This window comes from Leucopleurus acutus (assembly GCF_964270905.1).
Source record: "Leucopleurus acutus genome assembly, chromosome: 15".
Taxonomy (NCBI): Eukaryota; Metazoa; Chordata; class Mammalia; order Artiodactyla; family Delphinidae; genus Leucopleurus; species Leucopleurus acutus.
This window is the reverse complement of record NC_139157.1, coordinates 32234756-32250212: the sequence shown is the minus strand read 5'-3', so window position 1 is coordinate 32250212 and position 15457 is coordinate 32234756. Positions and strand designations below refer to the sequence as shown.

At 37.5% G+C, this 15457-nt stretch overlaps 1 protein-coding gene across 6 annotated transcripts in view; it reads left to right on the top strand.

Annotated features, from left to right (window-relative positions):
- Window positions 1–15457, top strand: part of L3MBTL3 (L3MBTL histone methyl-lysine binding protein 3) — a 114473-nt gene that overhangs the window by 89202 nt on the left and 9814 nt on the right. For all 6 annotated transcript variants that reach the window (XM_082855702.1, XM_082855705.1, XM_082855704.1 and 3 more), the window contains one exon: window positions 8097–8176. In XM_082855702.1, the coding sequence (XP_082711828.1) occupies window positions 8097–8176 (80 nt within the window). The remainder of the gene's footprint in view (window positions 1–8096; window positions 8177–15457) is intronic.

Genomic DNA, 15457 nt, shown 5'->3' with positions numbered 1-15457 from the left:
TTATCTGGCCCCTGCCGAACTCTCCAGCTTTTTCTCTACTAGGCTGTTTTTTTTTTTTTCGCAGTACGCAGGCCTCTCACTGCTGTGGCCTCTCCCGCCGCGGAGCACAGGCTCCGGATGCGCAGGCTCAGCGGCCATGGCTCACGGGCCCAGCCGCTCTGCGGCATGTGGGATCTTCCCGGACCGGGGCACGAACCCGCGTCCCCTGTATCGGCAGGCGGACTCTCAACCACTGCGCCACCAGGGAAGCCCTCTACTAGGCTGTTTTTAAACTTAATGCTTCAGCCACCTTGGTCCTCAAACATTCTTTTGTCTCTACCTCGAACTGCCATTCCTACACTTTCCTAGCAAGTCTCTTACCTCTCAGGCTTCAGGTTAACTCCCGTTTCCTTAGGGAAGCTTTATCTGATCCTCCAGACCGTGGGTCAGATCCCTCATTATTATGTGCTTTTGTGTCACACATCCCAACACAACTGACACTTCTGCGTAAATACTTTCTCTGAGTCTGTGTACTTTGCTCGATGATAAGCTCCATGAGGGCAGAGGCCACGTCTTCTGTGATTCTGAGACGCCCTCAGCACCGAGCACACTACCTGGCACTCAGTGAGGTTGGAAGGCCACCATGAATCATCCACCAGCCTTCAAAGGAGATGTTATCAGTCACATGGCCTAAGAGGCAACTGCTTCATAACCTTCTTTTTATTCCAGTAAAACTTCCTACTTTCTCAACTTTGTGAAGTCCCCACACTGGATATCTAAGAGGTAAATCCCCCAAACACATACCTACGCTTGTATAAATTAGGGCAGTGTTTCCCAAACTGTTGTTTAACTACCTGCCCATGTAGAAAATGGTACTGCGGAAATGACCACATTTGTATGACACAGAGGGCTGCCTCTGGCTGTCAGGAGCTGGGGCCACAGGCAACAGTATCTCAGAGCACTGGTACCCAAGGGTCAGGGCATCCTAGCTGGGAAGCTCTGCCTCACATTAAGAGGGCTCTACCTTGAGTCCTTTTGTGGGTGTGCTGAATGTTTGGGTCTATTTTCCTACAGACACTTGTCAGATGGGTGGTCAGCTGATGAATGAATTCCCAGTGTGTATTTAGATAGAAATGTGAGGATGTAATCCTCTCCCAGTTATCCATTCATTCATCAGACGCATAAGAAGTGTCTGTGCCGCATCTAGAGCTTTCAGTGAGATGTTCTTACTTGGGAGAGCAGCAGCTCATCTCTGCCCTTGCCGTGCTGCTGGCAGCAAGGTGGTTAGTCTGGGCTCTGCCAATCAGTGGAGGAGCTTTTCCTGGGGACCAATAACCTTAAGTCTCTATGTGTCTACAGCTGAGTAAAAGAAAGTTTATTTTTCTCTGTATATCTGTATAAAACCTGTGGGTTTCAAACTTTGTGTTGCATCAGAAGTATCAGATGCTTGTTAAAATCCAACCTTGGAGGTACCATCTCCAGAGATACTGATTCAGAAAATGTAAGCTGCATCCCAGTTCATTTTTAACAAGCATCCCCAAGTGATTGGATGCAAGTGATCTATAAACCAGGCCTTGAGAATCATTACTGAATATAAAGACCCTTTTGCGGAGTAATAGTTCACAATGTGTTACCAAATAGAGAACATCAGCGTCTATCCCACATAGTCTTATACTCATGAAATATGTTCTAGAGGTGCTTGTAATTGTGTTTCTAAATTAGATGCTATCGCTATTAAAAACCACATCATGTTTTAAGGTTCCATGTTGTTTATGCCTGCTTAGGGATAACCACAGAAGTACAATAAAGCATTTTAAAAATACCTGCTAATACTTGTATTACCTTGCAAGGCAAAGGTAATTACTAACCTATATCCAATGAAAAAATTCAATTCATTTCTTTATAGGCCATTAAAACCTACAGCTTTTCAAGTTGTAGGTCTAGTGTTTGTACTCTCAGAATTACATGGAGCAGTTACAGGAATTGCAGCTTCAATCTAATTCATATATTTAGGATGCATCAGATTTGCCCATCTGTATACCCCATGAGAAGGGCCCTGTGAAACAGATGGGAATACAGGCTAACATAAAATATGGAACTATAAGCATATATACATCTCTTTATTTGCAAAACTGTAAAATCTAGTAGTATAAAATTAATTTAGAGCCAGAAGTTCTAAAAGATTACAAAAGTTAATTAGGACTCTTCAGAAACTTTGTTTTGCTTCCTAAGGTTTTCTGGTCCTGAGGGCTTGATGTTGACACTCAGAAAGTTCCTTTAATGATTGGTCATTCCCTGCCTATTGTAAAGCCTCTTTCCCCCTTTTGTTGATGGGCTGCCAGATACGGATTAGGAGCTGTGGAAATTTTCAAATATTCCAGTTCTTGGGAATCTGAGTCAAATCTATGTAGTTGTTTGTGTGCACCAGAGAGAAGCTGGGTTTTGGTTAAAACACAGTCCTGATGCCAACGGCTGTGACACAGGGCAACCATTCAGAGTGTAAGGAAGAGATGACTGTGTTACAGTTGATGCCCGGGAAGTTGTTAGAACAATATTGTAACAGAGTCTGATTTTCTCTCCTTGAATAGCACTTATTCTTGACTCAGGAGACTCTTGTATAAATAGTAGAAAAGCAATGATATCTGTTCTTTTTCCTATGACAGCAGCGTGAAAGCAGTGCAGTCCTGCTCTTCTTATGCTACATGATCTTTATGTCCCAGATCTCACCTTATTGGTTAGGGCTTTTCATTTTATAAGAGAACTGATTAATTAATTGATGAATTCATTTTACTGGGGAGTTTCCTTGGCATCTTGATAACATCCACTATTATTTACTTACTCATTATATCCCTTTCTTCACTAACATATGTTCCTTATGCTAAATTTTAATTTAATAGCCTTATTAATCAAAATGTTTTATTTGTAGTCATTAGATAAACAGTAAACTATGCTTATCTCTCCTGGGCTGTGTTTATGAAAACTCCATTAAAACTATTGTTCATGTATAGTCTCAAAAGGGATTTAATTATAAAAACTCTTTATTCGAATGTTACCTGTAGACATGGAAGTTTTAATTGCACTGGTTCTATTTGCCATCTTTTCCAAATCCCTTTGAAGATGGTGACCTCCTTATCCTGAAGCCATAAAGCACAGTCTTCTCTTTATTTGTAGGGGGCATTTTGGAGACAATTCAGGTTCTTTTACAGTACCTCTAATATACAACCTTGAGATTCCCATTCTCTGATTTTTTACCTGTGAGTGACCTCAGCCCAGAATTTTTTTTTCCAAATGCTGGGGGCATGCAAAGACACATCATTTTAACATTCAAAATAGGAAACCCTACATTTTTTATAGCTCTCTGTACATTCACTGTGTCCCCACTTGTTCCTGGGGAGTACAGGTACTCTGCAGCTCTGACAAAGCCCCTGTGAGACTAGAATAAGCTCTTCTGGAAAGAGAAGGATGGGGAGGTTTTAAGGTACGAGCCAAGCCAAACTCATGCTGGAGTCAGAGAGCTGGCTGAAATCCCTGAACTGAAGCAAAAGAATTGTTTCATATTGTTTCAATATTATTTTTAACAAACTGATGACTGATTGAAACATAACGGGCTAGGGATTGTTTTTAAATGAAAAATAAAATTGAAGAAACAGCTGTTGGCATTCAAATGTGATCCTGTTATTATGTATTTACTCTTCTAATGTTTGTTTCACTAATATTTACCAAAAATCTCATTTGAGTAAGATAGTAAGACATCTAAAGCATGACACATAATTACACAGAAAAAGAGAATGCTGACTCAAAAAGAAAACATTTTTTCATTTGAGTGTATTCCACTGTCTTAATTAAAAGCCTAAAGAGTATTGTTGAGTAAGATTTTAGTTATGATCATATTTCAATTCAGGCTAAAGAAATGCTGAAATAAATTGGTTGTTGAACATTCTAAAATCCCAAGAGAAATTGCTGTGTTCCAGACACTCTTCTAGGTGCTTTTAGCTATGTTAGGTCATTTAACCCTCATAATGCCTATGTGGGTATTACATCCCCATTCAGCAGACAGACCTCTCTCGGTTACAGGTTACACAGCTAGTAAGTAGCAGCCTAGGCAGTCTGACTGTAGGCTGGCTCATAACCATTACTCTAAAGGCTGTTTTAAAACTTGAGGGAAACAGGTTACTTAAAGAAAATAGGTGTCAGTAGATAATTTTATCCTAAAATATAAGTAATTCTTAAATAGTAATAGCTGCCACTTATCATGCTCCTACTTATGTGTCTGGCTGTATGCTAAGCACTTCCTATACATCGTTTTATTCAGTCCTCAAAAAGCCTGTGAGGTAAGGGATTTATTATCCTTGTTTCACAGAAGATGCAGCTGAGGATTAGGGAAGTTCAGTAACTTGCTGAAGGTCATATAGAACTTGTAAGTAGCAGAGCTGAAATTTGCACCAGGACTCTTCACTTTCAAAGACCATCAGCGTCACCACTGCTGGGCTGCTTTCTCCATGTTACGATGCACTCCCCTGTGCCTAATCAGCTTGTATTCCCTTCCTAAACAAAATTGTTGGTAATGAAAAATGTTGATCAACAGGAGAAGATAAAGGAGTTTTAAAGTAGAGGAAAATTGTCATATTAAAATACAACGAAAATATTTTTGGTTGTCATTAAAAAAAAAAAAAATCTGTCAACAAGCATATCTTGCACTCTGTTCCAGAGTGTCACAATATTATCACAGAGTTTTGACATTGTGATATAAACGTGTTTTGTTTATAATTGGAAGACTGTGCAGCTAGAATAACTTTTTGCTTGGGAAGTCGATATCCTAGATAAAGCATTTCATTTTTGCACAGAGAAATTAATCACAGTACCTATTCAGTGAGAATTAGCAGTGAAATTTCTAACCTTATAGGTGAGAGAAATATTGGTTGCCCAGTTGAGAAAGTGACTTTTATTTTAAATAAAATATAAAACAAGTAAGAATATTAGTGAGTCAGATTCCTCACTCCTGACCTTATCAATAAAAGACGGTTTGAAAATAAGATTATGACACCAGAAGGCCAGTTCCCTTTAACTGCATGTAACAAGGATATGGTACTGTATCCTGGAAAAACACAAGGGTAAAAAAACAAATAATAATTAAATCTAATTATAGATTTTGGTGTCAGTAAGACCTGGTGCTATACTTGCCCTGAAAATTTGGGATTAACCTCTTTAAGTTTCAGTGGATATAACAACAGAACATTCTTTCAGTGATTGTTATGAAATAATGGACATGTAAAGAACTCGGCCAATCTTTGGTGCATAATATGTTCTTAAGTATATTGTTTTCTTATTATTACTTCTTATTAATACTGTTTCCACATTTCTGGATGCGCTTGGTCAGGATTCTGTTTCCTTCAGGGGTTCTGTTCATCCATCTGTTTCGTAATACCCCTTCTAAAAGACTATTCATATTGACCCCACCCTGCCAACCCTCTAGCTAAAGGAAGCATCAGAACCCAAAGGGGCTTAGTCACTTTTAATTTTAAGGAGTTAGCAAAATCAATTTATTGATTGGAAATAAAACTTTCAGTGAACATTTCTTGTGGAGTCCTGCATTGGAATTGTTTTTCGGTGAAGATAAATATCCATATGTATATATTCCCAAGTGATATGGGTTAAATTTAATGAAATATCACGAGTTAAAATAAGGAAGGTAAGAGCTGAACACGCTTCTATAATGAAGGAACACGAATATACAAGCAGAAGGCTGTTTTTGTGCTTCTCTTCAGCGATGGATTATGGCACATTTAGGATGAAGAAACTTTTGGGGTCAATCATCTTATTTTCCTTTTCTATCTCTGTTCCCTCCTAGAAAATGATTCTTTTCCTACATTTCATAAAATAAGTCATTGGCATTGTATTTGGGCATAAGAATACAGAAGAACTTTCCTCATACTTAGGTCTTATAGCTTTAGTTTACTAAAGTTTACTTTAAAGGAAAATATAATATGCATTACTGAAACCACAAACATGTAACTGTTAATTATCAGTGGACAGTTTCAATCATGAAAAATGAAATATACAGAAAATTCTAAGATATAATTTTAGCCTTTGGGCTCAGTTTGGTTTTTTGTTTGTTTGGGGTTTTTTTTTGTTTTTTTTTTAACCATTCACTAAAGCTTTTAGGCAATCTACAGTAATTAATTGGGAATTTATTTTCTTTGACTCTGAAAAATGCCAATTTTAAGTTATGTCACTCTGATGTGTGATTGTTTCTAATAACTATTAATATAGCCATCCACAAACCACTTATTTCAGTGGCCACAGTACTTACTGGGATAGATTTGTGGGCTCAAAGGTTATTATTTCCAGTTTAATATGAAACAAATTCAGAAGATCACATAAGCTAATTTTAGCATAATAAGCTGATTTTAACATGTTGTAATTACCAAGTCTAACTTCAACACTGTTTTTACAGAGAAGACAGTTTTCTACTATCACTTCAACTAGTGTCCTTTCTCCAGTTATCAGCAATTTTCTTATTTTCACTCTACCTCCATCTCCCCACTTTCTATGGAGTAAGAGCCTCCATAGTAATTAATTGATTTCTCTTGGAAAAAAAATTTTTATTGCATAATAACGGTGATTCTTCCCATTCTCAGATAAGCAAATATTCTTCAGCAGTTGTGATAAGTTGTTTTTAGTATGAAGTAAGCCAGGGAGCTCAGATTCCAGTGAAATTTCATGTGTCCCTGGAAATGATCTTTCTAAGAACTAGTGAACATTTTATTTATCTCATGCTTACTGTGTTGGCATCATTGTGTTAAATTATTATTGTTACAAAAAGGGAGTAAATTAGTGCCTTGGTAATTAAGACTATAGAACTCCTTTATATTTTGTTGGGATATTTGGTTTCAAAGATATTATCCCTTTTCTTGACACTGAACAGAAGTGTGGTCTGAGTCTTCAAGAAACTAAGGATATATTTGTAAAGGTAACAGCATTTGAAACAACAGAACATCGTAAGTACAGAGTATTATAGAGTATTATAAAGGATTTATTTTGAACCCTGAGAACGGAATACATTAGGTTAAAAATTTTAAATCCCTGAAGTTTAGTTTTAAAGAAAATATAAGTAGCCTGTGCCTGGTTTCCTTTAAAGCCATTTTTGTCACTGACTTCAGGGTAAAGCTCTGAATTAGGATTGGAATGGGTCCATTCCACTTTAGAGCATTCTTGGCGTGGTTAGATTAGCATTAGTTCATTCCTGGTGAGAAAGAGGTGGAATCAGTTCAGCCTATGAATTTGACCTGATTAAGTCAGGAAAAGCTTCCTAGAATTGAGTTTGATTCTCCTGGACAATCTCAGCCTCAATCGCAAATTCTGGAGCTGAGTAGTATATAGTGACTTGATTAAATGGTATGGACTTTAAAACCATTTTCCTACTTAAAATTGTAGTCTTACCATACAGTACAAGTAAAATTCCTCATGGATACATGTCCCAATTTGAAGTTGAAATATTCAGTGGCCACATTTTCTGGAATAGTTAACCTTAATACCATTCTTAGCTTTAAAATCTTTCTGAACAGTAAATGAAAATTGATAATGAGGAAAATGAACATTTATAGGTGTTTTTATTTTTTTACTTTTTTGCAATACGCGGGCCTCTCACTGTTGTGGCCTCTCCCGCTGCGGAGCACAGGCTCCGGACGCGCAGGCTCAGTGGCCATGGGTCGTGGGATCTTCTCGGACCGGGGCACGAACCCGTGTCCCCTGCATCGGCAGGCGGACTCTCAACCACTGAGCCACCAGGGAAGTCCCTATAGGTGTTTTTAGTATTAACTGCTTCTTAGTAAAACTGAAAATCCTTTCTAACATTTTAATGGTATCATTTGTTTTTAAATTAAAAAAAAAAAACAGTTGCTGAGGTGCAGTTTTGAGCCATTCCCTTTTTCTTTGTACTTCAATTTTTATTTTATTTTTTTTATATACATCAGGTTCTTATTACCTGTTTTATACATATTAGTGTATATATGTCAATCCCAGTCTCCCAGTTCATCCCACCACTACCACCCACCCCCACTTTCCCATTTCTTTAAACGTTTCTATTACAAAATATTAAAACACCTGTTTTTTCTCAGAGACCAGCATGCTGATGATGTCAAAGAAGACTTTGAAGAGAGAACAGAGAGTGAAATGAGGACATCACATGAAGCCACAGGTACCCATAATAATCTCATATTATTGATGGGTATTATTGATGGGTATTGATGGGTATTACTATTAGTACTCAACAATCAAAACTTAACTGGAATGTAGCAGTCCCTTTTATATATTAAAGATAAACTTCATTTGGTTGGTTCTGTTACCACAGGCAATAAAAGTTTATTGTTCAGGATAAATTTGGTGTATACTTCACAATGATATGGGTCCATCTGTGACCTGTAGTTACAGTCTGTTTCACATATCTGTACAATATTGTATATAAAGTTTGGATAAGGCATTCTGTTCGGTCCTTGTCGTAAATTTTTTTGATATTGTTGATATCATTTGCTTCATATGTTTCAGACTCATCTCAGAATGTGTTGAAATTCCAATAGAACTAATATGGTCTTAATCTAATACCACAAAATGAAAAGGAAATTGCTTGAACAAAAGTTTTAAGTTGTATTGGAGAAAGTAATTTGTCTTACATCTTGGCTGAATAGATATTACAGTGGTTTAACTGAACAATGAAGTCGTAATGACTGTTACTCATAGTATAAATGGTATTTATAATTTATGCATAGTGTTATAATTATTTTTTATAAGAAAATGTTGTCCCGATTATGAGTTTAATGATTGTCCCTGGGGACTTTGCTTGTCATGTGCTTTATTTGGTTTAGACTGTTTATAAGATTGTAGAATGGCACCTAAGGACTGTTTGCCTATAATGACCTATTGCATAAGTGATGCTTTGATTTCCATATCTGATTGTCATAAATCAGTAATTTATGATTAATTTAAAAGTTATATTCTCTGCTGTCCTCAGCATGTTTTATGGTGTTTAGTCTTGCACCACATACAAACCCTTCAGATGGCCAGGGTTTGCATCCCTGATCTATTACCACCTGCTAGCTGTGTAATCTTGGACATTTCACGGAATACGTTTCAGTGCTTGTTTCCTTATCTGTCCAGAAGGTTAATGATGGTAACTCCCTCCCACAGTTGTTATGGGGATTGAGTACAGTAACATTTGTAACTTGCTTAGAACAGTGCTTGGCACATAATAAGTGCTATAATGTTTCTGGTCATTTAGAAAGGAAGAAAAACATTTAATTTACGAAGCTTTTGTCATCAGGGTATATCGGGTTCTTAACCAAAGGCTTCAGCCTTTCTTTGTGAATGGTGGTTAGGAGCATGGCCTTCATTCTCTTCTCAGCTCCACCAGTACTAGCTGTGTGGCTGGCTTTGGGAAAAGTATTTAACTTCTCTGTTCCTCAGTTTCTTAATAGTACCCACATCACTGGATTATTATGAGGAATAAATGCATCAGTGGCCAAAGTATTAGCTGCTAGTGGTAGTAGTAGTAATAGCAGAAGTAGTAGTAGTACTGTGAAATGAGTGTCTATTGCATGGAATTAGCTGATCATTGCAAGGTTTAGATAGATTCATAATAAAATCTTCTGGGCTCTGAACTTTTTGAGGGAGTAATAATTTGACAACCTTTTCAGTTTCTTCCTAATTTCGTGATGCAATTCACTTTTCATTTTATTTGCTGAGCTGATTTTGATCACTTTTTTCTGAACATAGTCTAATTAATGGAGAATTTCAGGTTTATTAACATGATATGCATGGTGTTCTCTCTTTTTCTGTGATAGTTTTATGTCTTTTCAAACTTTGTATATTTTTATCCTATTTTTTAAATTTGAATTGCCTGAGTTTTTCTGTTTTACAATTCTTTCCAAAGAAACATTGCTAGGATCCATATATAACTCTGTTATTTTTGTCACCCATAAAACCTATAGTTCAATATGCGTATTTTACTTACTGTCTTATTTTTCATTAGTGAAAGGGAGCCTCATAAAAACAAGCTGCTTTGAGAATTTTTGCACATATGTTCCTAAGGAAGGTTCGCATATTAATATCTCATCCAGTTTTAGCCTCCTAAAATGAGTCTGATGACTTCCCTTCTCTTTTGAAACATTTTATGTAAAACTTCCATAAAGTTAATTTTTACTGTAGTGAAATAATGTTATTATGATTGTCAGCTTTTATTTAACTGCTTTCTCAGCTTTAGATTTCCTTTCTTTCTTTTTTTTTTTTTTTTGAAAATTTTTTCCAGATTCATGTTGTATGGAAAAGATTTGAATTTCACTTCCTGACGTTACCATTTAAGAGTTCATTGGTTGTCTTTCCCTGGACCCCATGATCCTTCAGTCCAAAATGAGATCTTATGGTGTCTGAGGGCTCCTGTATCTTGGTGATGTTGGTGATATCTCAGATCCTAGTCAGTGGGTGGATGCGTTTAGTTTTTTCTGTCCTCCTGCCTCTCAGGTCTCAGTAGAGCCATGACCTAGTGTCTCAGATTGGGCTCTCTGGAAACAGACATTGGGAGTGCTGTGTGCAGGTTTTTGGTGGGTACTTTTGGGAATGATACCAATGAGAGAGTGAGAGAAGCAACAGTGGGCAGAATGAGCTGTGACGCAGTTAGCAGAAGCCTTAGTCGATCCCACAAATGAGCTCCAGATGACCCTTCTGAGTTATCCCGAATTTAGGCATGAGGACCAGGCCTTTGTATTGACCAGTCCTTGGATGTTGGCTGAGACGGGCCGTGTCCTTGGGCAAGGAGCCTCCCTTTGGCTTAGGGCAGTTCCTGGACAGGGAGGTAGCTCTGAGGCATCAGCAGTCAGCAGGTAGGAGAATGAATCTCTGGGTTCGGAAGGGGGAGCCCACCACAGTGTCCACTACACCTAGCTAGTCATTTGGTCTCTGACTTTCCTTTAAGAAAAATCAAACAGAACTGAAAAAAACTGAACAACAAACCAGAACATCCTTTCACATATGTGGGATTAGGCCCAATTCAATCCAGTCTTTTTGTTTTAGACAATGAATCTGGCTCCTAAATTCAGTCTTTTCATTATTTTGCCTGAGATGTCATGCGCTTTATATACTTTTTCTTTTTAGATCCAGGATTTTTTTTTTAATCCAGAAAAATTCCTTCAGTTATTATTTTTGTTATTACTTTTGTTCTTTTCTCCTTTTTGATTGGTAATACCTTTTACTCTTGGGTTAGAGCCAAAGGATGTTATTCAAAATATTTAACAATTGGTTTGACAGCCAACATTGCACAGGACAGTTAAAACAAACACCCGCCTTAGTGCTGGAGCAGAGTTTGGAAGCTCCCTGCTGTACTTCGGTGCAGCATCTGGAAGTCCCGCAAGGGCCTGACTGCTGAGGATGGAGGGGACTATTACCAGCCATTATGGAAGTATTTTAATATTTCAACAGCTTATGCATTTTTTGATATTCTAGACATATTTCTCAAGTTGAAATGTCTTACTCTAGCTCTGTCAAGTCACTAGTTACTGCCTTTAACATGAATTTTAATAGTGGTTTTTATTTTCCTTTAATTTCCTGCGCTGGCTTGTTTTTTTCTTTTCATAGCCTGTTTTGTTTTGTAGACGTCATGTTCCCTTGTGCCTTACTAAAATCATGAAACGCTTCTGTCAATAAATCAATGGTCCTCTCGCAATGTTTTGTAGAACTTATCAGAGGCCCCTGGTGATTGTTTTTTATTTTATCATTTTTGAGTGCAGAGAAGTTTCCCCAGGTTTTCTGTGAAGAACACTTACCCCGCAATGCTCCCATTTGGGTGCCAGTAGAATTCCTCTTTCACACCTGAGCCTGAGGGTCAGGTCGATATGCTGAGCCTAGTAGGTGCTCACCAGTGTTCATTCACAATATCATTCACCAGCGGTGGAATAGGGGAAAGGAGAGAAATCTTCTTGCAGTTTGTGCCCTATTTAGTATAGAGGAGTCTGAAAAGAAGCCGCCCTGTATTCCTTATAGCTAGTAGGATTTAAGATTCAGTAAGCCCATGAGAACTATTTTGTTTGGAGTCTTAGAGCAAATTGATTTTTAAAAGCACTTCCCCCTAGAAAAACATCTTCCTACCTTGTTTCTTCAGTTAATTCAGTTTAATTCCATACAATATGTGTGATTATGAGCCTTTTTGATTTTTTGATGATTGCCACTGTGCTACCGAATTTGACCTTTGGGGACCTTTACTGAATACAGTGCATCACTTTTTCTTCTTTTTGTTGGCTTCTGTCTCCTTTGCCTGAAAGATAAACTAATTCATTTCCTCCATTGTAGGAAGTTCCATTGATAAAGGATCCTATAAATTGACCTTCAAATTTAAACTCCTGTATTCCTGGGAAACGTGTAATTTTCTTTTCCCTTCTGCAAACATTCTCTCTCAGGGGTGCTGATATGCAGAAAGAGTTGAATTTTATTTTGTAATGTACTAGATTCTCACTTGAAGAATCAGGTTTGCCTTTTGCTTCCATAGCAAGTGGTTTTTATTTTGGTTGTTCACCTTGAAATGATCCTCAAATATTTTTCACGCCTGCGTTTAGGATCTTGGAGCTAGTTTTATCCACATTCCTTGATGCTGTGATCCATTTATTTTACCCAATCATTGTTATTGTTCATCCTTTTTATATTTAGTCACCAGTTAGTAACTCCATTAAAAAAAACTTGGTTGACAGATGTATCCCATTTCTCCTGGCTTTTTTCCCTTTCACATTAAGAGCATTTTTTTATAGGCTCATGGAATACTAGCTTAAAAGGGTCACTGATTCCTTTTCATCTTTGCCTTTTTATATCCAGGATACTCTCAGTGGCATGCCTTTCTTTCAAGATAGGAATAAGTTTTCCCACTTGCTGAGTCTTTACTATATGTCAGACACTGGAATAAGCATTTTTTAAAATATCATGTAGTCGTTACAGTGATCCTGTCACATTGATTTAGCCAAAATTTAGAGCTAGTTAGTGGCAGAACAGGGACTTGAATCCATGTATATCAGACTCTTAAACTCACCCCCTTGACCATGACCCTATACTTTCTTATTAGGAGACAGAAGATCCAGGGTCACTTTCTGATGCTTCCCCTATCTCACACGGTGGCTTTGGGCTTTGCCCTATCTCACAATGTGTTTTCCTCATCTTCGGGTTAGCTACCTCCTAGCATTGTTTTGAAACTAAAATGAAACAAGGCAGTTGGAGATTCTGGTCTCACTTCTGTCACTGGCTTCAAGGGATAGGAATGAGTCAGGACAAGTGGAAAGTCATGCTGTGGCTTGTTGATTTAGCATTGTTCAGACTTGGAAACAGGAAGCAGAATGGGATCTGAGTCCGAAAGCAGCAGGGAGCATGAAGAGAACATTTCCTTTTCTCTGGATCTTGCCCTCCCTGTGGTTCTACTGGGCCCGAATGGGAACAGTCCTGTAGGAAGCAGGTTCTCATGCTCCATGGTAGTGAAGACATCTCTTTCTACTGGGAGATTTCATGTTTGGTTTAGATGGTGGTCTCTATTCTGAAGATTTATTGTCTTGATTCTGCATGAAACATTGGAGGATATATTTCTTCAGGATCACCTTTATCAGACCTGTCTTCTCACAAGAGTTAATCTTCTCCTTCACTTTTTCCTACCCTATGCCAAATCAAGGATTTTAATACCTCTATTCTCAGCCAGAACTGAGAGACATTTGTATTTGCAAATATCTGCTTTGGATAACTACATTATTATCTATTAAACTTCATTTCAAGAAAGTCTACAAGAATATGCTGTATTGATGTAGCCCTCCACATTGCATTGTAAGTGCTGAATAAGTAATTGCTGAATGAGTGATTTCCATATTATAAACAATATATGTAAATGGTAGAGGCAGGGCTTTACTATCCATCCATAAAGTATCAACATAAGAAAAATATTCCTCATTTGATAATTGTCTAGAGAGATGAAATAGCAGTAAGACCAAAGATCCACAAAGTTATTTCTCTTAACGCTACTCCCATCTAATATTTTCTTGCTTCTGTTATTAAGGGAGCCCAGCAATTGATGTTTTAATAATTATTTCCAAAAAAGCATTAAATTGCTTTCCAAGTCACCAAAGTGAGGCTTTCATTTTTTTGTTATTATTTTTGAGTAACAATAAGTATGTTATCCAATATCAGCTTCTGGTTTTATATAACTTATTGTTAAAATAACATATTTATTATAGAATAATTAGAAAATACAGGGAATCAAATAGCAAAAAATCAAAATTATCTGTAATTTTATTTTCTAACACCATTTTCTGAATTTTGGGGAGTTTTTTGGGGATTTTTTAATATCTGAAATATTGTACTAACTACTTTGTAACCTGCAGTTTTCTAACTACGTAATATTGCAATCATTTTTACATAACTATTTATACTAATTACAAAATAATATTAAATATTCCCTCTGTGGATCGATGATCAATGCAGCATCATTTAATGGACCAATCTCTAGTGGGTATCTAAGCTAGTTATTTCCTGTCTCTCACTATTATAAACGCTCTTGCAGTAAACCTTGGTAGTGATTAGGATTAGCAGGGTGTGTGTGTGTGTGTGTGTGTGTGTGTGTGTGTGTGTGTGTGTGTGTGTGTGTGTGTGTGTGTGACATAAAACCCATACAAGTGGTTTATATCAGGAAAAAGCAGTCTCTCTCTCTCTCACATGGAGGAGGCTCAAAGGTAGGTGCTCCAGGATTTAATGGTGCTCAACAGTATTAGGAAGTCAGGTTCCATGTATCTTGTTGCTCTCCTTTGCAGAGTGTCTTTTCCCAAGGTCTTATCTTGGTCAAGGGTGGTTCTGGGGGGCTAGTTATTCAGTTACTGTTCTCCCCCAGGAGGAAGGAGAGTCAGGGTGTGGGAGTAGTGAGAAGAAGTTTGACCATATACCTTGGGTAAATTTTCTTCTTGGGAAACTTCAAAAAAATACATAGAACTCCTTAAAAAATATTATTTTTCATGCAGCTAAATCATTTGAGAGGAGGGTGGTGACAAATCTGACCCTCATAAAATGCTATTGGCAGAAATGTCTTCCAGAATAAAAAAGCTTTGTTTTCTAAAGCACATTATACACATTCAAGCCTACTCTTCCCTACTCTTTGCACTGAGCCAGCTACTTGAGCCAGAGTCTCTGTGCGTTTATTTTAGTCTATATCACATGTTAAAATAAAAACCTGGAGTCACATTTCTGTGCATTTCAAGGGATCCAATACATATCCACTCAAATGAAGTTGTTTTCTTTATCCTTTTTGGATTGGGAGCGTGTACCTAAGATCTTCTGAGGAGATGGCATATTCTGTGGTTGGTAAATGCTACAGTTGCCCCATTCGTCAGAAAATAACACTGGGCATCAGTCAACATGAAAGAATCAGCAAAAGGAAGGGGGGTCTTAAGGTGAAGGATGCATAGTTGGTATTAGTATT